The following is a 19,978-nucleotide window of genomic DNA, read 5'->3' as shown; positions in this document are numbered from 1 at the left end:
ACATGCAATATGAGTTGTTATGTATGAAATACGCATTATGAAGATCTTCCTTGAAAAAAAAAGTCAGAATTGTTATATAATGCCATTTTAAAGATATGATAGTCAGAGAGTTCAGTCTAACTGTTAAGAAAATAATAAACAAATACTAATTTGTAAGTATTTTATTTTATATAATATACAGTTTTTGAAACAAACACGAATATTTAACACTAACACCTAATTGCAACCGTACAAAAAATTCTCTTAAACAAAGCACCACAATAAAACCGTTTATTTTATACCCACAAATAGGACCAATAAATCTAATATAAATGTATTTTAAATAGAAATATGGAAATAAAAATGACATCAAAAATATTGTTACAAAAAGAATCGGCAGCTTGGTTAATGTTTTTCTGTGTTGGGATGGCCGAAAGTTACAAACACTTTTCTGTCTTTGCTTTTACACGGAGAATTAGAGGAGAAGGTCTGGCCAGACCTTTGCAAAACAGGTGAAGTCATTCCTTCATACCTCCCTGAATTGGTAACTACACCATGTGAGGAAGATAATTCTGTCTCTGACTGCCTGGTTACAAATGTAGATCTTTTGGAGGAAAAGTAAGTATTCCCAAAGCAGTCTATCTCTTCATATTTCTCACTGACAGTTTTAGTACCAATGATTCCACTTGCAACCTCAGGAACTCGCTGTACTTCAAGAACGCTGACTTTCCTTCTAGGACTTGGAGGGCTACAGACGTGGCTGACCGAGATTTTCTCAAGGAAGGACTGTGTGATGCCGCTAACTGCATTAGGTTGGTCATTTGCTTTTGATTTGTCTAAGAGAGGCTGTGATGATGTGGGTGACTCCATGGGTTTTCTTGCAGCAGAATGAATAGAAATAAATGAAGGAGAGGAGGGGATATTTGAGCATGCTTTTCCCATTTGAACTTGATGTACATGTGGTGCTTTGGCCAGACCCCTGTTATCACTGCTCTGTGCCTGTTTAGGTTGCAGAGGTTTTGCTTTGCTGGACACAATGCTAATTTTCCTAATGTTTTTAGTACTTGGAGAGACATTATCAACATTTAAGGATTCACTAAACAGACCTGACAACCCTGCAATGTCTGCCTCTGACTTTAAATTTGAGACAGAGTAAAGAGCTTTTTTTATTGCCTCCTCTATGTCCAAGAGTTTAGCCAATGTCTGTTCTTTCAAATTGATGATGTCCATGCTTGCTTTCTCTAGGTCTTCAAATGCAGCCTCAACGGAGGATATGCTCTCTACATCATCTCTTAAGCCTTCCGTTTCTGTGCCAGCTCTTGGCAAATGTCTGCATTTCATATTTTTTATTGGATTAGTAATCCAAGCAGGCACATTCTCAAACAAAGTCTTCAGAGATTTAACATCCACCTCACAGGTCTCCCCCTCTATTTCTTGAACTTTTGACAAAATGATCTTAAGCTCTTCTCGTCTCATAAGGTTTTCAAATATCTCCATGGCTGCTTTTACATTGCCCCTCATGATCTCGTCTTTGTGGACGGACAGCCTCTGGTGGCGCTCATCTTCTGTCTCTCTCCTTGCTTTCTTTTCTCTAAAAACAACTTTGTTCTCAGAATCATTGTGCTCTTTGATGGTTTGATTGTACTTTGAAGGAACTTCATGTTTTTCAGGTGTTGAAGGGGTGTCTTTGCAGGCGAAGTGTAACTCAACTTTATTTGTGTTCTCTTTGAAAGTTTTAGCCTGATCCTGTATGGTTTTGTTTTGCACAACTTTAATTTTCTTTGAGAAAGTTGGGGTTGTGTCCATAGTTGTTTTCTTTTCCCCGAAGTTCTGAAGTGCAATCTTAAACCCATTGTTTAGTTCGTCATTGTCCTTTGAATAACTCTGAATACACATCCTAATCTCTTCTGCAGCATTTATCCTCTGAATCACATTTTTCTCCATTCCTATTCTATTCGAAGCAAAGGAACCTTCATCATGAGTTTCGCTGACTGATGGAGTGTCCATGTGCTGCATGTGGGAATTTTTAACCCATTGCTCAGTGTACTGCATCTTCTGAAAACCCTCTGGGTCTGTGAAATTTGTCCTTTGAACTGGGTCATGAATGTTGCATTGCCTATCATTAACTTTGTTTGAAGTTTCTGTGGTTTCTTTTTTATGCAAAAACGTTTTCTTGCTGGCAATCACTTTGGGTGGGATTGTTGGAGTCTGCTTATTAATTAGACAATCAGGTGAGCTTGGACAAATTTGAGATTTTTCTGCAATATGTTCGGAGCTGGTGGTGATGTGCAATGGCTTTGGTGGAATAACTGGCTTCTGATTTTGAACCTGATGGCCAGTTTTTGGAGGGATGGGTGGTGGATTATTATCTTTTTCTGCAAAAGTGCAAGAGAGCTTTGAATTGTCCATGCTTGAGTTAACAGATTCTGAATTGACTGCCGAGATGATCAGAGGCTCACTTCCAATCACTGAAACCGAAGAAGACAATTGAGTATCAGATGAAGGTAAATTATCAAAACTCTGCTTGCATTTAGTCTCTGAGTCATTTGTCATCTTGCTTTGTGTCTGTCCAGATTGTCTATATAACATTGCTGCCTTGTAATCTCCTTTAGAAATATTTATGCTAGATCTCTCGAGAGACTGGAGTGTCTCTTGCATATTACCTCCAACAACTTGCTCTCTGTCTACATTTCTCAGCTCTACAGCAGCACTTCTTAAAGACTGTATAGCAGCCTTCACATTACCTTTAACAACACCTGGCTCTAACTCTGAAACCTGAAGAGTTTTATCTAGCACTGTTGAGCCATTTTCTATACTAACATCTATTATATTATTTCTCCCTCCCACTTTATTCTGACAACAAACTGTTTCAGTGGATCCCTGATCATTTTCTATGTCACTAACCTTTCGAAATGTTGTTGTAATCCGCTGGTTACTCAAGGAGGATGTTGTAGACTGATCCACTGTTGTGTTGCTTTGAGACTGAGATGATCCATTTAGATTACACAGCTTTCCAGGAGTGACATGTTGTCGTTCTACACTCATGCTTTGGTTCTTTGCTTTCTCCAAGGACCTTTTGGCAGCCTTAATATCCCCTGAAATGATTTCCTCCTTAATTAGTGTCCTATCATTTTCTTCTGAGCACATTTCTTCTACCTCTATATTCAGATCATAAATGGTGCCTGGTTTGACGACCTCACGCTCCATGTGCAAACTTTGTTGTTTTGCCCGCTCCAAGGATTCAAGCGTTGCCTTAATGTCCCCAGAAACAATTTCCTCTTTCTGGATCACAACTTGCTGCTTGACTGCCTCATCAAGTTGCTGCATGGCCGACAAAATATCACCTTTGATGATCTCCTCCCTTGACACGCAGTTTCCAACATCCGGGTCTGTGCAGACCCCTAAGAAAACCTTTTTTGCATTCTTAACATCTCCTGGTACAACATCCGAGATTGTTCTTTCAGCTTGTTCTCTTTGTTGATTTAGGTGTCGCTTTGCTTCCTTTACATCACCTTGAACAATTTCAATTTGGTCTATACAGGAGGCTGCTGGTTCCTCCTCAGAAAGATCTCGCTGTAGACTCTTAAGGTCGCCCTTTTCAATGCAGCTTCGATACAGACCAACATTCCCCCTTTCATTTTGTTCCAGTCTGCAAAATGGTTTTGTCTGCTGGTTGTGAGCTGTGGCAAGGAGGTTGCCAATAGTGGACTTGACATCTCCTCGTGCGATGTTGTGTGACTCAGTCAGGCTGCTTTGACAGTGGAGGGAATACACGGTCATCTCTGGCTGCCCACCTTCCGATTCTTGCACCACCAGGCCTGTCTTGATTGTTTTTTGTTGAACCAGCAAGCTCTCAATGATTTTAACTGCTTCTTGGGTCTTGCACTCTGCCTCAAGGTTAGTTGCACATCCAGGCTGTTGAAATGGGATTTCAAGCACTGTGCTGTGCATCTTGCCTTGTTCATCCTCTTTAATTAGAACAACTTTAGGTTTCAGGTTTGGTTTGAACAATAACTGCAGCATTATGTTCCTGATGTTTCCCTCAACAACTTCCTCCTTTTGAACTTTGGTCTCCTCATTGTTCACAATTTGATATTTTGCCATGTTCACATACTTATAATCATTTGCCTGGATGATGATTCCACCTGAATGAATAAATGAATAATGGCAAAGGCGATAGAGTGTGTCTGTCACACTCTCCACAGTGATTTTGTCCAGTGGTGTGGTCTCAAATAACCATGTTGTGCTTTTGACATCTGCCTTGGGGATTTCTTCCTTGGATGAAACAAACTCTTCCTTTGATGAATCAGTTGATTCATCGATCTTTATTTTATCCAAGGGCTGTGATTCAAATAACCAAGTGCAGCGTTTCACATCTCCCTTTGCATTGTCCTCTCGATGTACAGTTGTCAAGGCATTCTGCTCATCTGGCTCACCTTTAAGAGTATCAAAAGGTTGGTTCTCAAACAGCCAGGTTGAGGTACGTACATCACCTTGTTGAACGTCTGTAACGCTCACCATTCGCACATACTTTTTTTGGGCAGCTTGCTCAGTCTCAAAAAGTTGCTTGCTTTGTTGCACACTGTTCCCATTGCTTAAATCTTCAACAACCCTCACTGAGGGCCCTTCTCGTCCTTCAAAGGAGTCAAGAGGCTGAGTCTCAAACTTCCAGCGTGCTGATTTCACATCCCCCTTGCACACATCCTCCTGTGTAACTGCACGGATGACGTAGATTTCTTTGTCTGCTTGAATGGTATCCAGTGGCTTGGTTTCAAACATCCACCTCGCGCCCCTGACATCTCCTCTCATCAGTTCCTCTTTCTTTACAGTGGTAACTTCATGAAACTGTCCGTCCTTGTCTCTTATGGCATATAACGGCTGTGATTCAAAAAGCATTGTGCTGGAATTAACGTTACCGCTAATGTTCATGGGCTTTTCAACACTCATTGACTGGTGTTCGAGTAGTTCGTCTTTATCCTGGATTTTGTCCAGAGAGAAAGTTTCGAAAATAAACTTCTTGCTTCCAACATCACCACCCTCAAAATCACTGACACTGTGAGTTATTCTGTCGTCTTTCACATTAATGTTGCTGATAGGCTGATTCTCAAACAGCCAAGTGAATTTGTGGACCGATCCTGACTGAATTTCGTTTTTCTTCTCCTCAGACACTTTGATGGATTCACTTCCTATTTCATGAAGTGACTTGGATTCAAAGATTTCCTTGACACGTGAGACATCTCCAGACTGGACATCCACTTGACTGACATATCTTACATTTTGGCCAGAATCTGTTTGCTTTGTTATTCTGTCCAGAGTCTCGGTTTCAAACAGGTGTTTCACTGTCTTCACATTCACATCACTTTTTATGTCTTCCTGCACAGTACTGCACAATTTCAAACTGAAGTCCTCCTTGTCTTTAATGTTATCCAATGGCTGTGTTTCAAAAAGCCAAGTGTGCGACTTCACATCAGCTTTTGGAACTGGTTCTACATCCTGGTTCTTTTCTGTTTTCTCATACAAAATGTCCATTGGTTGTGTCTCAAACAGCCATTTGCATGTCTTCACATTACCCTTTTGAAATTCTTCTGTTGGTACTGTTGAGTTTGCTTCTTTCTCACTCTTTAAATTTATGCAATCCAAAGGTTGTGTTTCAAACATCCATTTAGCTGTCCTCACGTCACCTGTCATGTCCTCTTGCCTTGTAATGCCCTTGATGAGCTCTACTTGTCCACTACATTCTTCAAATTGGTCTAAGGGTCTTGTCTCAAACATCCATTTGTAATTCTGTACATTTCCTTTTATGCACTCTTCTCTACTGACAGTCGTAACCTCATGGAAATTTCCAGCACAGTCTTTAATTGCATACAATGGTGTGGTTTCAAACAGTGAACGGTTGCCTTTGACATCCCCAGCTGCAATGTCGTGGATTTGACTCTGTGCTTTCACAGATATATGACTGAGAGGTAATGTTTCAAAAAGGTCTTTGAAAGTCTTCACATCTCCTTTCTCATCATTTTGAACTTTGTTTCCACTATCACCTGTTGTTTTACCAACACTGGATTTCTCAAACTGCAGCTTTTTGTCTTTAACTTCTCCTTTTTCATCACTTGACACCACAACTTTCTGGAGATGCCCTACCTCATAACTGTCTTTCAGAGTGTCCATGGGCTGAGTTTCAAAAAGCCATAGGGTGGATCCTACATTTCCTCCAATAATTGCCTCCTTCTCTGAAACTTCACCCACAGACTCTCCTTTAAGAGATGACAGAGGCTGTTTTAGTTTGTGAACATCTGCTTCCCCAGCGATGTCCTCCACTGTTCCTTTGAAATTTTGTTCTTCCACAAGACCTTCATGAATTGCATCTAGTGGTTGTGTCTCGAACATCCATTTCTTCTGATCAACACCACCTTTCTGGGCTTCCTCAAGTGAGATTCCCCGAATGATCTGCACACTAGCTCCTTTATTAATGTGGTCTAAAGGTTGAGTTTCAAAAAGCCAACGTGCTGTTTTAAAGTCACTGCTTTGAATTTCTTCTCTACAGATTGATTTGATTTCATGGATTTTGCCACTACTATCCCTAAGTGCACAACAGGGATCTGCTTGAAAGAGTTTGACGGTTTTCTTCACATCTCCTTTATTCTCATGGAGTTCTGATTTGAGCATTAGGAAGTGTTGGTCTTCAACAGAGCAACAACGGCCCAAAGCGTCCAATGGTTTGGATTCAAACAGGAGACGTGCACCTCTAACGTCTCCCTTCTGAACAGGTTCCTTCAGTACGACCTCCACTATTTCCTCATCATCCATCTTTGACTTACTGATTGAGTCTAGAGGCTGTGTCTCAAACAACCAGGTTGCTGTGCGAACATCTCCTTTGACTACACCTGGTCTCTCATCAGCTGTTGTGTGTTGACCATCAAACACTGAATGCTCAAACAGTGAGGATTTGCTCCTCACATCCCCACCTTGAGGATTTTCTTCATCAAGTAATTTTTTTGTTTCATGCGGGTCTCCAATATTGTCAAGAGTCTAGTTTTCAAATATCCAGCGCATGGACTGGACTTCCCCCTGATATGCCGCATCTACTGATTGGGGATTTATTGCATCAATTAGTTCATCATCTACAACATCATCAAGATTCATCTTCAATTCAGGATGAATGTGTTTAAAAATACGCTTCAGTTCATTTTTTTGCCGTTGCTGGTAGAACTCTGAGAAGGTTTCTTTTGGAGGTGGTACGGGGAGTAAGTTTTGGCTTAGATCCTTTTGAAGTGACTCCAGAACCTGAGGTCTTGGTAGAGGAGGTGGAGGGGGAGGGAAATCGTCATCTCCACTGGCTGCATCGGTCACTTTTATCTGTTTGGCTACTTCTGCCATCTTGGATGCAAAGAAGAAGTATGAAGGCTCAAGTTACTCTCCACAATGCAATTAAATAAATGGTCATAATAGTAAACTCTTAGTTTAAAAAAGTTAGTATTTTAAACTTAAAAGCCATACCTTTTTCTGTGTTTAGTAGGGAATAGTTGCACTGCACACCTATTCATGTGAGGTTTGACTTCATTCATGGTTTTCAGCCTTGTTAGTTGAAAATTAACGCTCAATAACAAGTGAAGTTTCACATTTCCAAACAATTTGGTGAAAAAACTTGAGAGAATAGTAACAAGAATATTTCTAGAGTATTATTCATTGTAACCAAAATCCAACTACAATGCCAACGACATGCAGAAATATCTTACAATTTATTGGGATTTTTATGTTGATCTAAATTTGAAGAAATTTCAAAAACACTACTAATTGTCAATATGTTTACGGGATTTTACCTCCTATGTTAAGAATATATGGTTGCTGAATTTTACCTCCTATACTTTACTTTCATTGTATCACAAACCTTGTCATTAACAAGACTACATATTTACCACATTACTTACCAAGTTTGTGAATCTGAATTCAATGTGGTTATTTTAATAATGTAAATGTATTACCCTGTTTGTTTGGAAACATGGTAATAAAACACTTTTTACACTTTTTTGTCACAAAGAGTATCTTTATTATATTTGTTTCTAAATTAGTCACACAGCACCTATTAGCATTAGTCATTAGTCACACAGCAGACTTAGAAAGTTAGCAAAAAAAGTTTTGTTTTTTTTCATACCTTGCTTTGTTTTTTCTTCTTTCCGCTTGTGATCAGGTGTTCTTGGACCACACTGCCCTGAAAAAGAAGCATGATTAATTATTCCTACTCATTTTTCATAGAAAACGTAAGATTTTATTTGCATGGAGCTGTTTTTCACGACACATTACTTATTCAGTGACTGAGGAAAACACTGGCCACCAGAAGACTTAATGTAAAATGAGTGTGGACCAGACTTTTCGGCATTGTGTGCATGCGAGTGATTCAGTCTGAGAACTTGACCTTACAGATGCCTGTGTGCTATGAGTGATATGACGGATGCAATGAGCACTCACTTGCTGTTCGATGGACCCTGAGGAGTCTGCAGCTGCTACCTTTGAGAGGTAAAGGGCTGATCTATCCTTCACGCTCTGGATATGAGAGGAGGTGTACTTCTTTTTGTGCTCTAGATAGGAGGCAGATGGTCTCTGGTCTTTTTTTAAACGTCTCCTCTCATCTAATTCACATAAGACACAAATATAGTTAAACAAAACTAAAATCAGAAACTATTTATAAACTAAAAATGGCAGTGACTCACTTATTGCATACACAACTGGTTGGAGTTGTTTAAATAAATGTATATCATTAATTGTTAGTTTATTGATTATGGTGTATGTTTTTGAAATTTTTGATAGTAGTTGACGTTTGATTTGGTATTCGCTGGTGAATGAAAATTTTGGAAACATTTGCTTTATTTGTTTGTTATTTATTAGCATGCATTATATATTAACTGCATTTTGTAGACTTAAAATTTTGAATGTGTTTTAAACATTTTAATTACAGCTGTTTGTGACGTATGTATGCAAATTAAATGCGTCAGAAACAGAGGCAAAAATATCTGTGGCATGTTGCTAAAGCATTTTTTAAAACATAATTTTGTGAACATAAGCATAAAATGTTCAATAATAATTCAGAAGTAGACTCGAAATAAGACCAGATTGACCTGACCCAGTTCCTTGGCCATCTAATGGCTCTGATAGTGGCGTGTATAAATAGACTGGAGCTGGTGTTGGTATGCTTTTATCTGTGGGTTATTATTATACCTCAAGGACCTATGGAAACTATTCAGCTCCACACATAGTTGGCTATATGTTTGTGTAAGACTGTCTAATTTCAAGAATTTTTTTAATGCATTTTTAAAAATTACACTTATTAGGCAACAGTTGTTGTCTGTTCTCAGATGTACCAACCCGATCTCATGGGAATTTGTATGAATTTTACGAGGTGGCTAATTCGCTAATTTGTTTTGCTAAATCGTACATATTTTACGAATTAGCCAAATCATATGAATTCGTACGAATGACCTACCCCTGACCCCGCCCCTAAACATAACCGTTACGTGGGTTTAGACAAATCGTACGAATTTGTATGAGTGAGGTCGTATGAATTAGTACGAATTAGCCACTTTTGAAGCACTCGTACGAATTGGTGGTGAGATAGCGTAGGATGTACTATTGATCGTATTTCTAAGCATGACATCTAAATTAATAACAGTGATTCATGTTTCTACCTTAGGCTTTTTACCTTGGGAATTGTATTTTGCTAGCATGGTTTTAAAATGGTCACCAAATTATAGTATTGTATATCAAGAAAGCAAATGATCAGATTCAGAATATGAAAGAAATTGATTATTTAGCTAATACCTAAAGTTTATTAGTTAGCAAACAATAAAAATCTGTTTGGTTGAGAGGAGTCTTATTGTTTCTGAATGCTGACTTAGAGTATCATATATTATTTATGACAATATGTGATGTAATTTCGTTTTGGAGCAGCAAAAGAAGACATGGCACATTAGATTATTGTAAAGCTGCAGTAGGCATGATCAAAACAAAAGCCTTCCCTCTGAGGCCAGGAGCACTGGAGGCAGCACAGGTCTGTCAGCTGTAACTAATGATTATATTCAAGCATACCTCTGTTTTTCACTCTGTAAGCTCTCATGGGACAAAAGGACAGGGCCCATCACTGGCGCCACTCACGAGTCGGGGCTTAAAACGTTTGCATAGCTGGATGAGCACAGAGAATAACAGGGCCATACAATACCGAGGTCTAGCTAGACGTTACTGTTTAGAAGAGTGAGTCTAAATATTGTACTCTCCGATTTGTAAAGAACAGAACTGGAGCATCTCGTCGAATTACTAAGAAAACAAATGTTTCATTTTATAAAGCAGCCGCGGCTACACGCAACATTGATTTATACTGTTTACTGTTAAGGATTTATACTGAGTACTGTTTACTGCACTGTGTTTGGCTTGATCTTTGTGACACTGTCATGTGATAAAAGTGCCTGCTTGCATTTTCTTTAAGCCTAATCTGACATAAAAGGTGTAGTTCAGGAGTTGTTATGTATAGATATGGACATGATCAAAGGCCTGTGTGGAGTCGTAAACAGTGCTCATCTCTGCCTGCTTCCTTGTATAATGATTTATTTTGGGTCAAATGATCTAAACATTAATTTACATCTGTGATACAATTCATTTAATATCTTAGATATGTATTTCAAAGAATTTTCATTCAGCTGACATATCAGCTGAATGAAAGTTTCACAGAGACCAGCCCCCCATCATGGAGGGAGGGCACAGCTATTAGTGTCCTAGAATGTGAGTGCTTTTGTGCTGCTGACAGCTGTCCAAATTATTGTGATATGCACTTGGTATTTATTCTCGTCAGCTGCCTTCCTTAGTTTCCTGTGAGCACACAAATGTCTTGTTAAAGACACAACAACTTAAAAGCACTGCTTAAAATAGTGCAGTTTCAACCAAGGCATGTTTAGCTGCACTTGTGTCGGTCACGATGTTAGCCACTGCATATTCAACAAGGTGATTTCAGGTGTTGTATACACTTCCGTTCAAATGTTTAGGGTTGGTAAGATTTAAAAAAAAGAACTAAATTAATACTTTTATTCAGCAAGGATGGATCATATTGATCAAAAGTAACAGTAAAATGACAGTAAATACTTTTATATTTTTAGCGGCTAATAGTGATGTCCGGCCTGGGAAAAATATTCACCCTTTATTTAAATATGATTAAAATTTACTTGAACTTGTAGTGTCATAAAAAAACGAATATCCCCTCCGGACATCAATTATTATCACTACTGTATAAATGATATATTTTTAAAATTTCTAAAATATGAAGAAGCTCAACTGTTTTCAACATTGATTATAATAATAAATGTATCATGAGCATCAAATCAGCTTATTAGGATGATTTCTGAAGGATCATGTGACACTGAAGCCTGAAGTAACGCTGAAAATTCAGCTTTGTATCACAGGAATAAATTATATTCTAAAATATATTATTAAAACAAAAAAACAGTTATTTTAAAACAGTAAAAATATAGCAACATAATTCCTGTTTTACTGTATTTTTTAAACAAATAAATGCAGCCTTGGTGAACATAAAACCCCAAACTTTTAAACAGTTGTGTGTGTGTGTGTAGTTCAATGTTGTTAAAAAATATGTAACTGTTCTCATTTCCTTTACTCTGGGTTAATAATTACACATTTTAGGTAATTATCATTACATCTGAAGACATGTCGCTCAACATAATTTGATCATTTTGAAACTCACAGGCATCATTTTGAGTCATATACATGACAATCCATCACTATGTTCTGCTAAATAAAGTAAAAATTCACAAACCAACTAAAGTGTATGCTATTTTATCCCTTTAATATATTATGTTTGTACTATAAGATTTTCATTTCTATAATTAATTTACAGGCTTCCTTTGTCCACACTGATAACTGTACTCACAGACTGAATTGCTGGTTTCAGATAGCAGGTCTTGCTCTCTTTAAAGCCTCAGTCTTGTGTATATCCGCAGGTGATGACTTGTGTTGGTCTGACTCTAATGCTGTCTGTAGCAGTAGTCCTGTCTCACTCTGTCCCTCTCTAAGGGGTGACAGCTGATTTTTATCACTGCTCACTGCGGAGCGTGATGAGGCCAGCCTGCTATTTTGGAGGCAGCATGGGCGGTATTCCACACGCCTGAGTCAATCAGTGGTTCTGGAAGTGACTGGGGTACAGGGAACCCCCTTGAGCACAATTCCCACATTAGCCTACATTTGCTTCCTAATGCCAAAGGATGTTTGAGAAGTACTGAAATCATTTTTACGTGAATACATTTCAGTGGCTTTTTGGGTGATTGTTCAAAAAGAGTCTCTATTTTTAACTCTTTATATAAAAATTCTAAAACCGAACACCACTAATAAAAACGTTATGCCCTGTGACTTTACAGAGCTTTCTAATACATCTCAAAATAATTAAGGCACTGACTAATACCATAAATATACTTGTGAGTATTAATACTTATGAATGGTTGAAACAACCTGTGGTAAATTTGAGGCAATATCCTGACACTGTTCTGTTTAAGCTATACAATTAAGCTTTAGTATGCTCTTTGTGTTGTACACTTGTGAAGAAGCATTGTGGGTAAGACTATAAACAAACTTGGGGTGTATTTTGACTAGGGCTGTCAAACGATTAATCGCGATTAATCACATCCAAAATAAAAGTGTTTACATAATATAAATGGGTGCACTGTGTATAATTAATTTATATATATAAATACACACACATCACACATGCTTGTATATATTTAAGAAAAATTATCATGTATGTACTTTATATAGATTTATATATAATTTATATTATATATAAATATAAATATTTTATATATAAATAATATTTTTTTCTTAAATATACATACATGTGTGTGTGTGTGTGTATATATATATATACAGTATATACATACAAAATAATTATACACAGTGCACCCACATATATTATGTAAACACAAACTTTTATTTTGGATGCGATTAATCACGATTAATCGTTTGACAGCCCTAATTTTGACACAAAAGATTGGGTAAAGCAGTTCTGAAAATTGTTTGGATGCTTAACCCATAATTGACTGTAGTGTCTGTCTGCATGAAGTCAGTTCATCACATTAACAATTAATATGTTCTACTAATTTGACAAAGTCCAAATATACTTATTTTTGTGAAAAGCAGTTACTTGAGCAACTTTTTCATTAAAATAAATGCATTAATTAAATTAAATATATATATTTTATTTATTAATATTTGCTATCTAATACAAGGACATTCTTACATTGTTAAAAGTGGCTTAATTATCTCAAAACCCTTTGAGGCAACTGTAAAACACCTTTGGTGGGCACAGCGCAGACACTGAAGGGCCTCTCAAAACCCTTTCAAACAACTATAATCCGAAAACACTGAATCAACCAAGTCCAAAGTGTCACTTGTGTCAAGCGTGATGAATGTAAGGTCAGTGTCATAACTGCCATTTTAAGCAGTATGTTTTGTTTCTTGAATGCACATGAACACATGCATTCAATCCTGCTCTCAACCCTCATTGAAAACTTGTGAAATGGACTCACTATTTGCAGGCAGGATTCTGTGCATGCAAGTCGAAACTATTCTGTTAGGATTATCTGAGGAATATTTTTAACACAGAGACAAAGCCGGCAGATTCCTTCATGCTTGTGTAGGATGCCATGGTTTTGTCTCACATAGGGTACAAAGTTCAAATGACCTTTGACCTCATAGTTACTGACTAACACAGCTGACTAATAGTTAAGAAAAATAAAATAACTGGTGATTATGCTCATTTACACTAGTTGTACAAATAATTGATCAACTCACCATTCAGGCCACTGGAGGATCTGGTGACATATTCAGGAACCCCACTGACTGTTCTCCTCCTCATTATCTCAAAGGGTTTTTCTTTCTATCAAGGGAAGCAAGGGCATATTTTGAACATGTTTCTTTAAGATATAACTAATTATTTATGATAATATTTTTTTAATAAAATTAAGGTATAATTATTTTTTGTTTTAAAACTGCTCATTTGTTTTATTTATATATACCAATATTGTCTCTCTCATTAAATCTTTTAAATGCATAATATGAAGGTATAATTGTTTTGTTTTATCTTGTTTTATTTAAATAAGAATGGATGGAAAGTAAAGGATTTTTCCTCATTTGAATTGAAAAAACTGCTAATTTGTTTGATTTATACAAATAAGTTTTTAATACTTTTAACTACATAATATTAATATTATATTAATAATATTAAGGTATTATTTACTTGCAAAACTTTTGTGTTCTGCCGAGAAACTGTGTTAGCTCATTTTGCGAATTAACGCAAAGTTTCTTGAGGGAATGCAAAACATTTGCAAGAGAACGCAAAAGCATTGACTTATTATTTCTCCCATCTCATTTTTTTTTTTCCACCACCATGTCGAACTTGAGTGAAAAGCACATGCTCCTTTTCTGAGTCATGTCTGTGTATGCACAAACACAAATAAATCATGACATGGCTGATACACACCTGATGAGCCTTGTCTTTTTTGGCATTGGTGACAGTAGTAGTACCAGAATAACCTTTCTCCCTCCCCGGTGAGGTAATGTGACTCACTGGGCTACTTTTGGCCTGTGGTGTGACGTTGAGATGAGGGCTGCTGGCGTAGTCCTGTCGCAGGGCGTTCTTTGACTCAAACAGGACCCTCAGAGAGTTGGTGCTAACCTGTTCCGGCTGGGGCAACATGTCCATTGAAATACTTCTGGAAAAAGAGGAATTTACCCCACTGAGGGACTCATATCTCCTCCAGAGACTTTCAACTTTACTCTCTTCATGGTTTGATCTTCTCAGGCCAGATGACTGTGGGATACAGAGATCATCCATGTAAGCCGGATTTCATTGAACGTATTGCTAAATACACGATAAATCAAAGTGATTATACCTTAGACCAGGCCTCTTGTCTGCCAACACCTGTGAGCTCCACACAGCTTTCATACCTAGAGAAAACAGTCAGCTTTCAGCCATAAACTTCACATAGAAGAGTTGGTGGTAAAGGGAAATAGATGGAAAATGGTAGTACCTTTGAACAAGCTGAGACACAGGTGTCCTTCTGTCCCAAAACAGCGACGCTGATGTAGACCATGAACTATGACCTCCAGAAAGGCTCCTGAGGGACTGACTTCTTCTCAAAGTAAAGCTCATCTTAGTGGTGAAAACACATCAGTAAATAAATCAAAGACAAAATATTTTTCTCTATCATGTAGCATTTTAAAAGTCAAAGGCAGTAGATTAAAGGAATAAGGAAGGTTAAAGGTTTTTATAAAATGAAATTTATTATTTGATTTAAACAATTGTGATAAATATATCAATACAACACAAACAAATGTAATAATAAACTGAGAAATTCCAAGAGGGTCCTCACACCATCAGTGCTAGGGCCTGAACAATATTTTAACACACACACACAATATATAAAATACTTGTTAATCCAGTCTAACACAGCACCAGTAAAACTGTGTAAATGACTCTGGTCACATGATCCACCTGCTTGTCAGCCCTTTTCTCATCTGACTCAGTTAATGTTTATCATTCATAAGCTCTCTTAAATTACACATTGAAAGATTTGCTGTATTGTGCAATTTGCACATAATATGTGCAAATAGCAAAAAGTGGAGAGCTTTCATATAATCATGCACACATGTATAAAATGAAAATTGAATTGATGAGATGTCTGGGAATATCAATCAGAATCAGTTCAAGTAAACACTTCACAAGTACTGCAGTCCATTGATGACTAAATGGTCATTAGCCGAAATTTAAGTAAATACCCTAAGCATACATGTATGACTTTAAGTACCACATAAAATAAATAAATAGATAAATAAAGACGTACAAATTATCATCTCAATCCATCTTTAGCTAGAGAGTTACCTTAAGCGATCAGTCTTTGCGCTCCTCATTTCCCTCTGTTCTGCTGTGCAGTGTGAACTGGAGCATCACTCATAAGACACTCCTCAGACAGGCCAAAGTCCCTCATTTACAGCCTGAAAACTGTCTGATCACTTATTTCCCATCACATCCTTCTAGAAAAAGGGTTGGTTGAATAAAAGGTCAAATAAGTTATTTAAACAATGCATTTAGAGTATTGATAATATTATCTATACTTATTCAGTATAGGGAATTTAAGAAAAAAAATGATTGTAGGTTATAACAAATACTTCCTTCCATGTTAGCATATTCATCTTACCTAATTTCCTCATCAACAAGAGGGTTTCAAGTTATGTTTGTCTGCTGTCTGTTAATCTAGACAAAACGCTTGGGGGATGTAAAGGTTAGCATCTACTCACTGTGATCATCTTGCTATTCATAGACGACGCTGCATGAACTAATGAATGCCTAACCTTGTTTTGCACTTTCTGTCATGCAGTGAAGAGTATGCATAACATTGGGAATTTGAGATCCTAAATTCCAAAAGCAGTTAAAAACAGCAATGAACATTAAATCATGGGGTTCTGTGGGATTGCTAATGAGAAATCTAACGCAACCTGTACTCATGTCGTTAAATAGACTATAGCCTACATAAGACTAATACATTCTCCCTTTATGCATTTCTCCAAAAGTCTTTCTGATTTCCTCATGACTTCTTTCTTGTTCACTGCCATATTATAGTGAACAGGGAACCAATATTCAATGTCGTTTCTTCACCACTAGATGGCAATCTCGTAACCACAAAGTCATATTTATGATGTTACTGTATCATAACAAGACTACTAGGGACATTGTGTCAATACACGTTAATAGACAACTAACTGCTTTTACATGCAAGTATTGTCGACCGTCTAAGTGTTGTTTGGGTTGAGAGCATTTATGTCACTAAATAATAATATTGCATTTTGTGATCACAAAATGAAAGTTTTAAAGGAAAATTCAGGGCTGATATAGTCATGCTTCAAAAAAGTTTGGGTAAATGTAGCTACAGTGCGTTATTGACTGATAAGGTTGACATGGGCTATCCATATTTTGCTTAGTCATTCTTTTAATTTACATGAAGAATGAACATCCCCAGTCATTATTCAGTACTCAGACAGATAGTCACTGTTCCTATGATGACGTCAAAGCAACGTAAGAGAACGAATGTGTCTTGTAAAGCATAAAGATTTTTAAAATATATAAAACATAGACTACCTGTCATTACACATACTTGTAAAACTCATACTTTCTTTAATGTTTTGCTGTTGGTCTTGGATTACAAATTGTCTATGTGTGTGTGTGTGTGTGTGTGTGGGTGGGTGGTTCAGGTATACCCTACATTATAGGGACAGAATGTCCCTTATAAAGATGCCAATTTCCGAAATCCATGTCCTTGGGGACATTTTTGGACCCCATAAGGAAAGCAGCTTATAAATTAAACTAAGTGATGTTTTCTGAAAATGTAAAAATGCAGAAAGTTTTCTGGGTAGGATGGGTAGGTTTAGGGGTTAGTATAGGGAGATAGAATAATCAGATTGTACATTATAATAATTATTGGGGATACAGTCTAGTCCCCCATAAACCTGAAAACCCATAGTTAAAAAATATAAAATACAAAGCAATGTAAGCTTGTTTTCCATACCCTTTCCATACCCTGTAGAGTTGCAGATTAGGACACACCTGGTGCACCACATTGTCATGGCAACACAAGTAAAAGTGCAAACAAAGAGTCTTGAAGAGTTCAGCCTGTCTATTCAGATGGATAGATATACGCCAGTAAAACAGATCCATAGCTGTTGCTGCTTAAATGGCCAAACACAAAGGCACTGCCATTAGATTTGCATTGTGAATTTAAACTTGGATCTAGATCCAACATGTATTTATCAGTCATTTGATTAGAGGTCTTTAACTCTCCATTGCCTCAAGTCATAAACAAATAATAGCTATGGAAATGTGCTACCTAGAATTACATGCTGAATTAAGGTTATGAAGTCCAAAAGCACTGTGTTCTCATATACTACCACCATGATAGCAGAGATGAGCATATATATGTGGCTTTATTGGACTGAATTCAGTGAAGGGTGAGAAATTAGGCCAGAGCTTTTTGTGCCGACAGCTTTGTAAAGTTTGTCAGAATCTCCTTGTATGTAGGCCACTTCTTCACTTCACACAGAAAGTGGGCCACAAGTGCTAGTGGCAGCAACCTGAGAGAGGGGGAAATGTAGGTTAACTATTACACAACAGCTGATTGCCTCAGTGAAAGGGGGATAGATTGAGATTCACTTAAAAAAAATAGCATATGTTGACACAGTTTGAAAAAATAAGATTGTGATTGTATAACAGATTGTGACAGCATATAACAGGAAAATGATTCCAATGATGATAACTTCAGTTTTTGACAATTGTTTTAGAAGAGACTTAAATTTAAGAATTGAGAATTTTAAAAAATGAATTCAATGAAAACTAAATAAAATAATAATTTTGATGTATAAACTCTGGCTATTATCACAAAATGAAATGTGAAACAACTCAATAATAGAATCTGACAGTTCTGACTCACTGCCCATTCATTATATGAGACTATCTATTGGAACTTTGGATGATGATGTATTATTAGTATTACAGACTATTAGCTGGGGATACATACTCATATATCATTGGAGCGAGAAATCGTCAGATTTACTCCTATTTTTTTCAGTGTATTACGCTCAGATGTACAGTTTGTGAGGTACTAACCTATTGCCTTCTCTCCACGTTAACTCTGCATAGTATATGGTCCATGGTGTGAATTGATTTTCTTATGTTGTGTGATGTCTGTCGTACGCACTAAAATAGTCTGGGCAGAAACACAGCTTTTAGTATAAATCACATTCTCCACTTGTGGTCATTCTCTCAATACTGTTGTTTTATGTTAATTCTCAGAATAGTTAATAACCGCAATATTTTTCATACAAAACATTGAACCCTTCATCATATGGATGTTTGAAAGCTCATTCCCTAGTGTATAGTCAAAATGTTTTAACCTGCTTTCTAAGCGTCTGTGTTTCTATTGTACGTCTGTCTTAGCACCAGCTAAGAAAGGGGGTTTGACGGGTGATATGTGCCCTGTGGTTTCACTACCAAACAGATGGGAAATCATTGAGGTGATACAGTTAGTGTTATGTGTGTGCGAGGAGAAGAAAGAAAGAAAGAAAGGGTAGAGATATGTTACCATCTGCCTCTGAATCCATGATGCCCAGGTCTCCTGTGATGGATGTTTCACAGTGTCATTGCCATGGAGAGGCTCTTTGGTATCCAGGGAGAGTTTCTCTAGTGATTGGCTGAGTGGCTGAAGCAGAAGTCTTTATGTTTTTTCTGCTCTGCCTTTTGTCTGACCCCTGTACTGTCATTCTTTTCTTCATCAGCATAGACTTAATTAGAGAAAATAATAGAGAAGATCCATTAATCTATTTGCAGAAAGCATCAGGCTAAATAAAAATAAGAAAGAAAGGGGAAAGTAAAAATACATAACTCAGTACCTAACATGTGTTTTCTGTGGCATTAAGGCAATTTCTTGTAAATGTCAGTCTGGGGGCAAGTTGTTACTTTTCTAAATATGAATCGATACTTTCCCTAAAATGAAGCGATACTTTCTTAAAAAGAATGACCACTTTTCATTAAAAGAATTGCTACTTTTCATTAAATTATTCGCTACTTTTCATTAAAGGAATCACAAATTTTCTTTAAATGATTTGTTACTTTCCCAAAAGAATCGCTAACGTTACTTTTCTCAATGTGAATTGCTACTTTTCTTAAAGTGAATTGCTACTTTTCAAAAAGTGAATCGCTACTTTTCTTAAAATGAATCACTACTTTTCCAAAAAGAATTGCTTTTTTTTTTTTTTTAAGTGAATCGATATTTTTTGATATGTTTTAGCTTACCTCAAGGGCATCTAAGATGTAGCACTAGGTGTCTTTGTTTCCACAGTATTTTCAATTTTGATATTTTTCGGTCAAACCGTAAATTAAACATGATTGAATGACTTGTAAATGTAA

General features: G+C 37.0%; 1 protein-coding gene and 1 long non-coding RNA gene across 2 annotated transcripts; both read right to left on the bottom strand.

The window, feature by feature from the left end:
- Window positions 1–63: 63 nt before the first annotated feature.
- Window positions 64–16,066, bottom strand: xirp1 (xin actin binding repeat containing 1). Its single transcript, XM_039678163.2, is given in 8 exon segments — window positions 64–7,353; window positions 8,129–8,185; window positions 8,443–8,603; window positions 13,816–13,900; window positions 14,504–14,833; window positions 14,916–14,970; window positions 15,054–15,175; window positions 15,905–16,066. Coding segments are annotated over 7 exon segments (7,779 nt in total). The 5' UTR covers window positions 15,905–16,066; the 3' UTR covers window positions 64–384.
- A 1,846-nt stretch (window positions 16,067–17,912) lies between these two features.
- LOC120482281 (uncharacterized) lies at window positions 17,913–19,347 on the bottom strand. Its single transcript, XR_005623440.2, has 3 exons — window positions 19,155–19,347; window positions 18,680–18,779; window positions 17,913–18,147 (listed from the first exon to the last, which is right to left on the bottom strand). It is a non-coding gene; the product is annotated as an uncharacterized LOC120482281 (long non-coding RNA).
- Between the last annotated feature and the right edge of the window lie 631 nt (window positions 19,348–19,978).

Source organism: Pimephales promelas, chromosome 5 (genome assembly GCF_988280905.1).
Source record: "Pimephales promelas chromosome 5, fPimPro1.hap1.1, whole genome shotgun sequence".
NCBI lineage: Eukaryota > Metazoa > Chordata > Actinopteri > Cypriniformes > Leuciscidae > Pimephales > Pimephales promelas.
The sequence above is the reverse complement of the archived record's forward strand: the minus strand, read 5'-3'. Positions and strand labels throughout refer to the sequence as shown.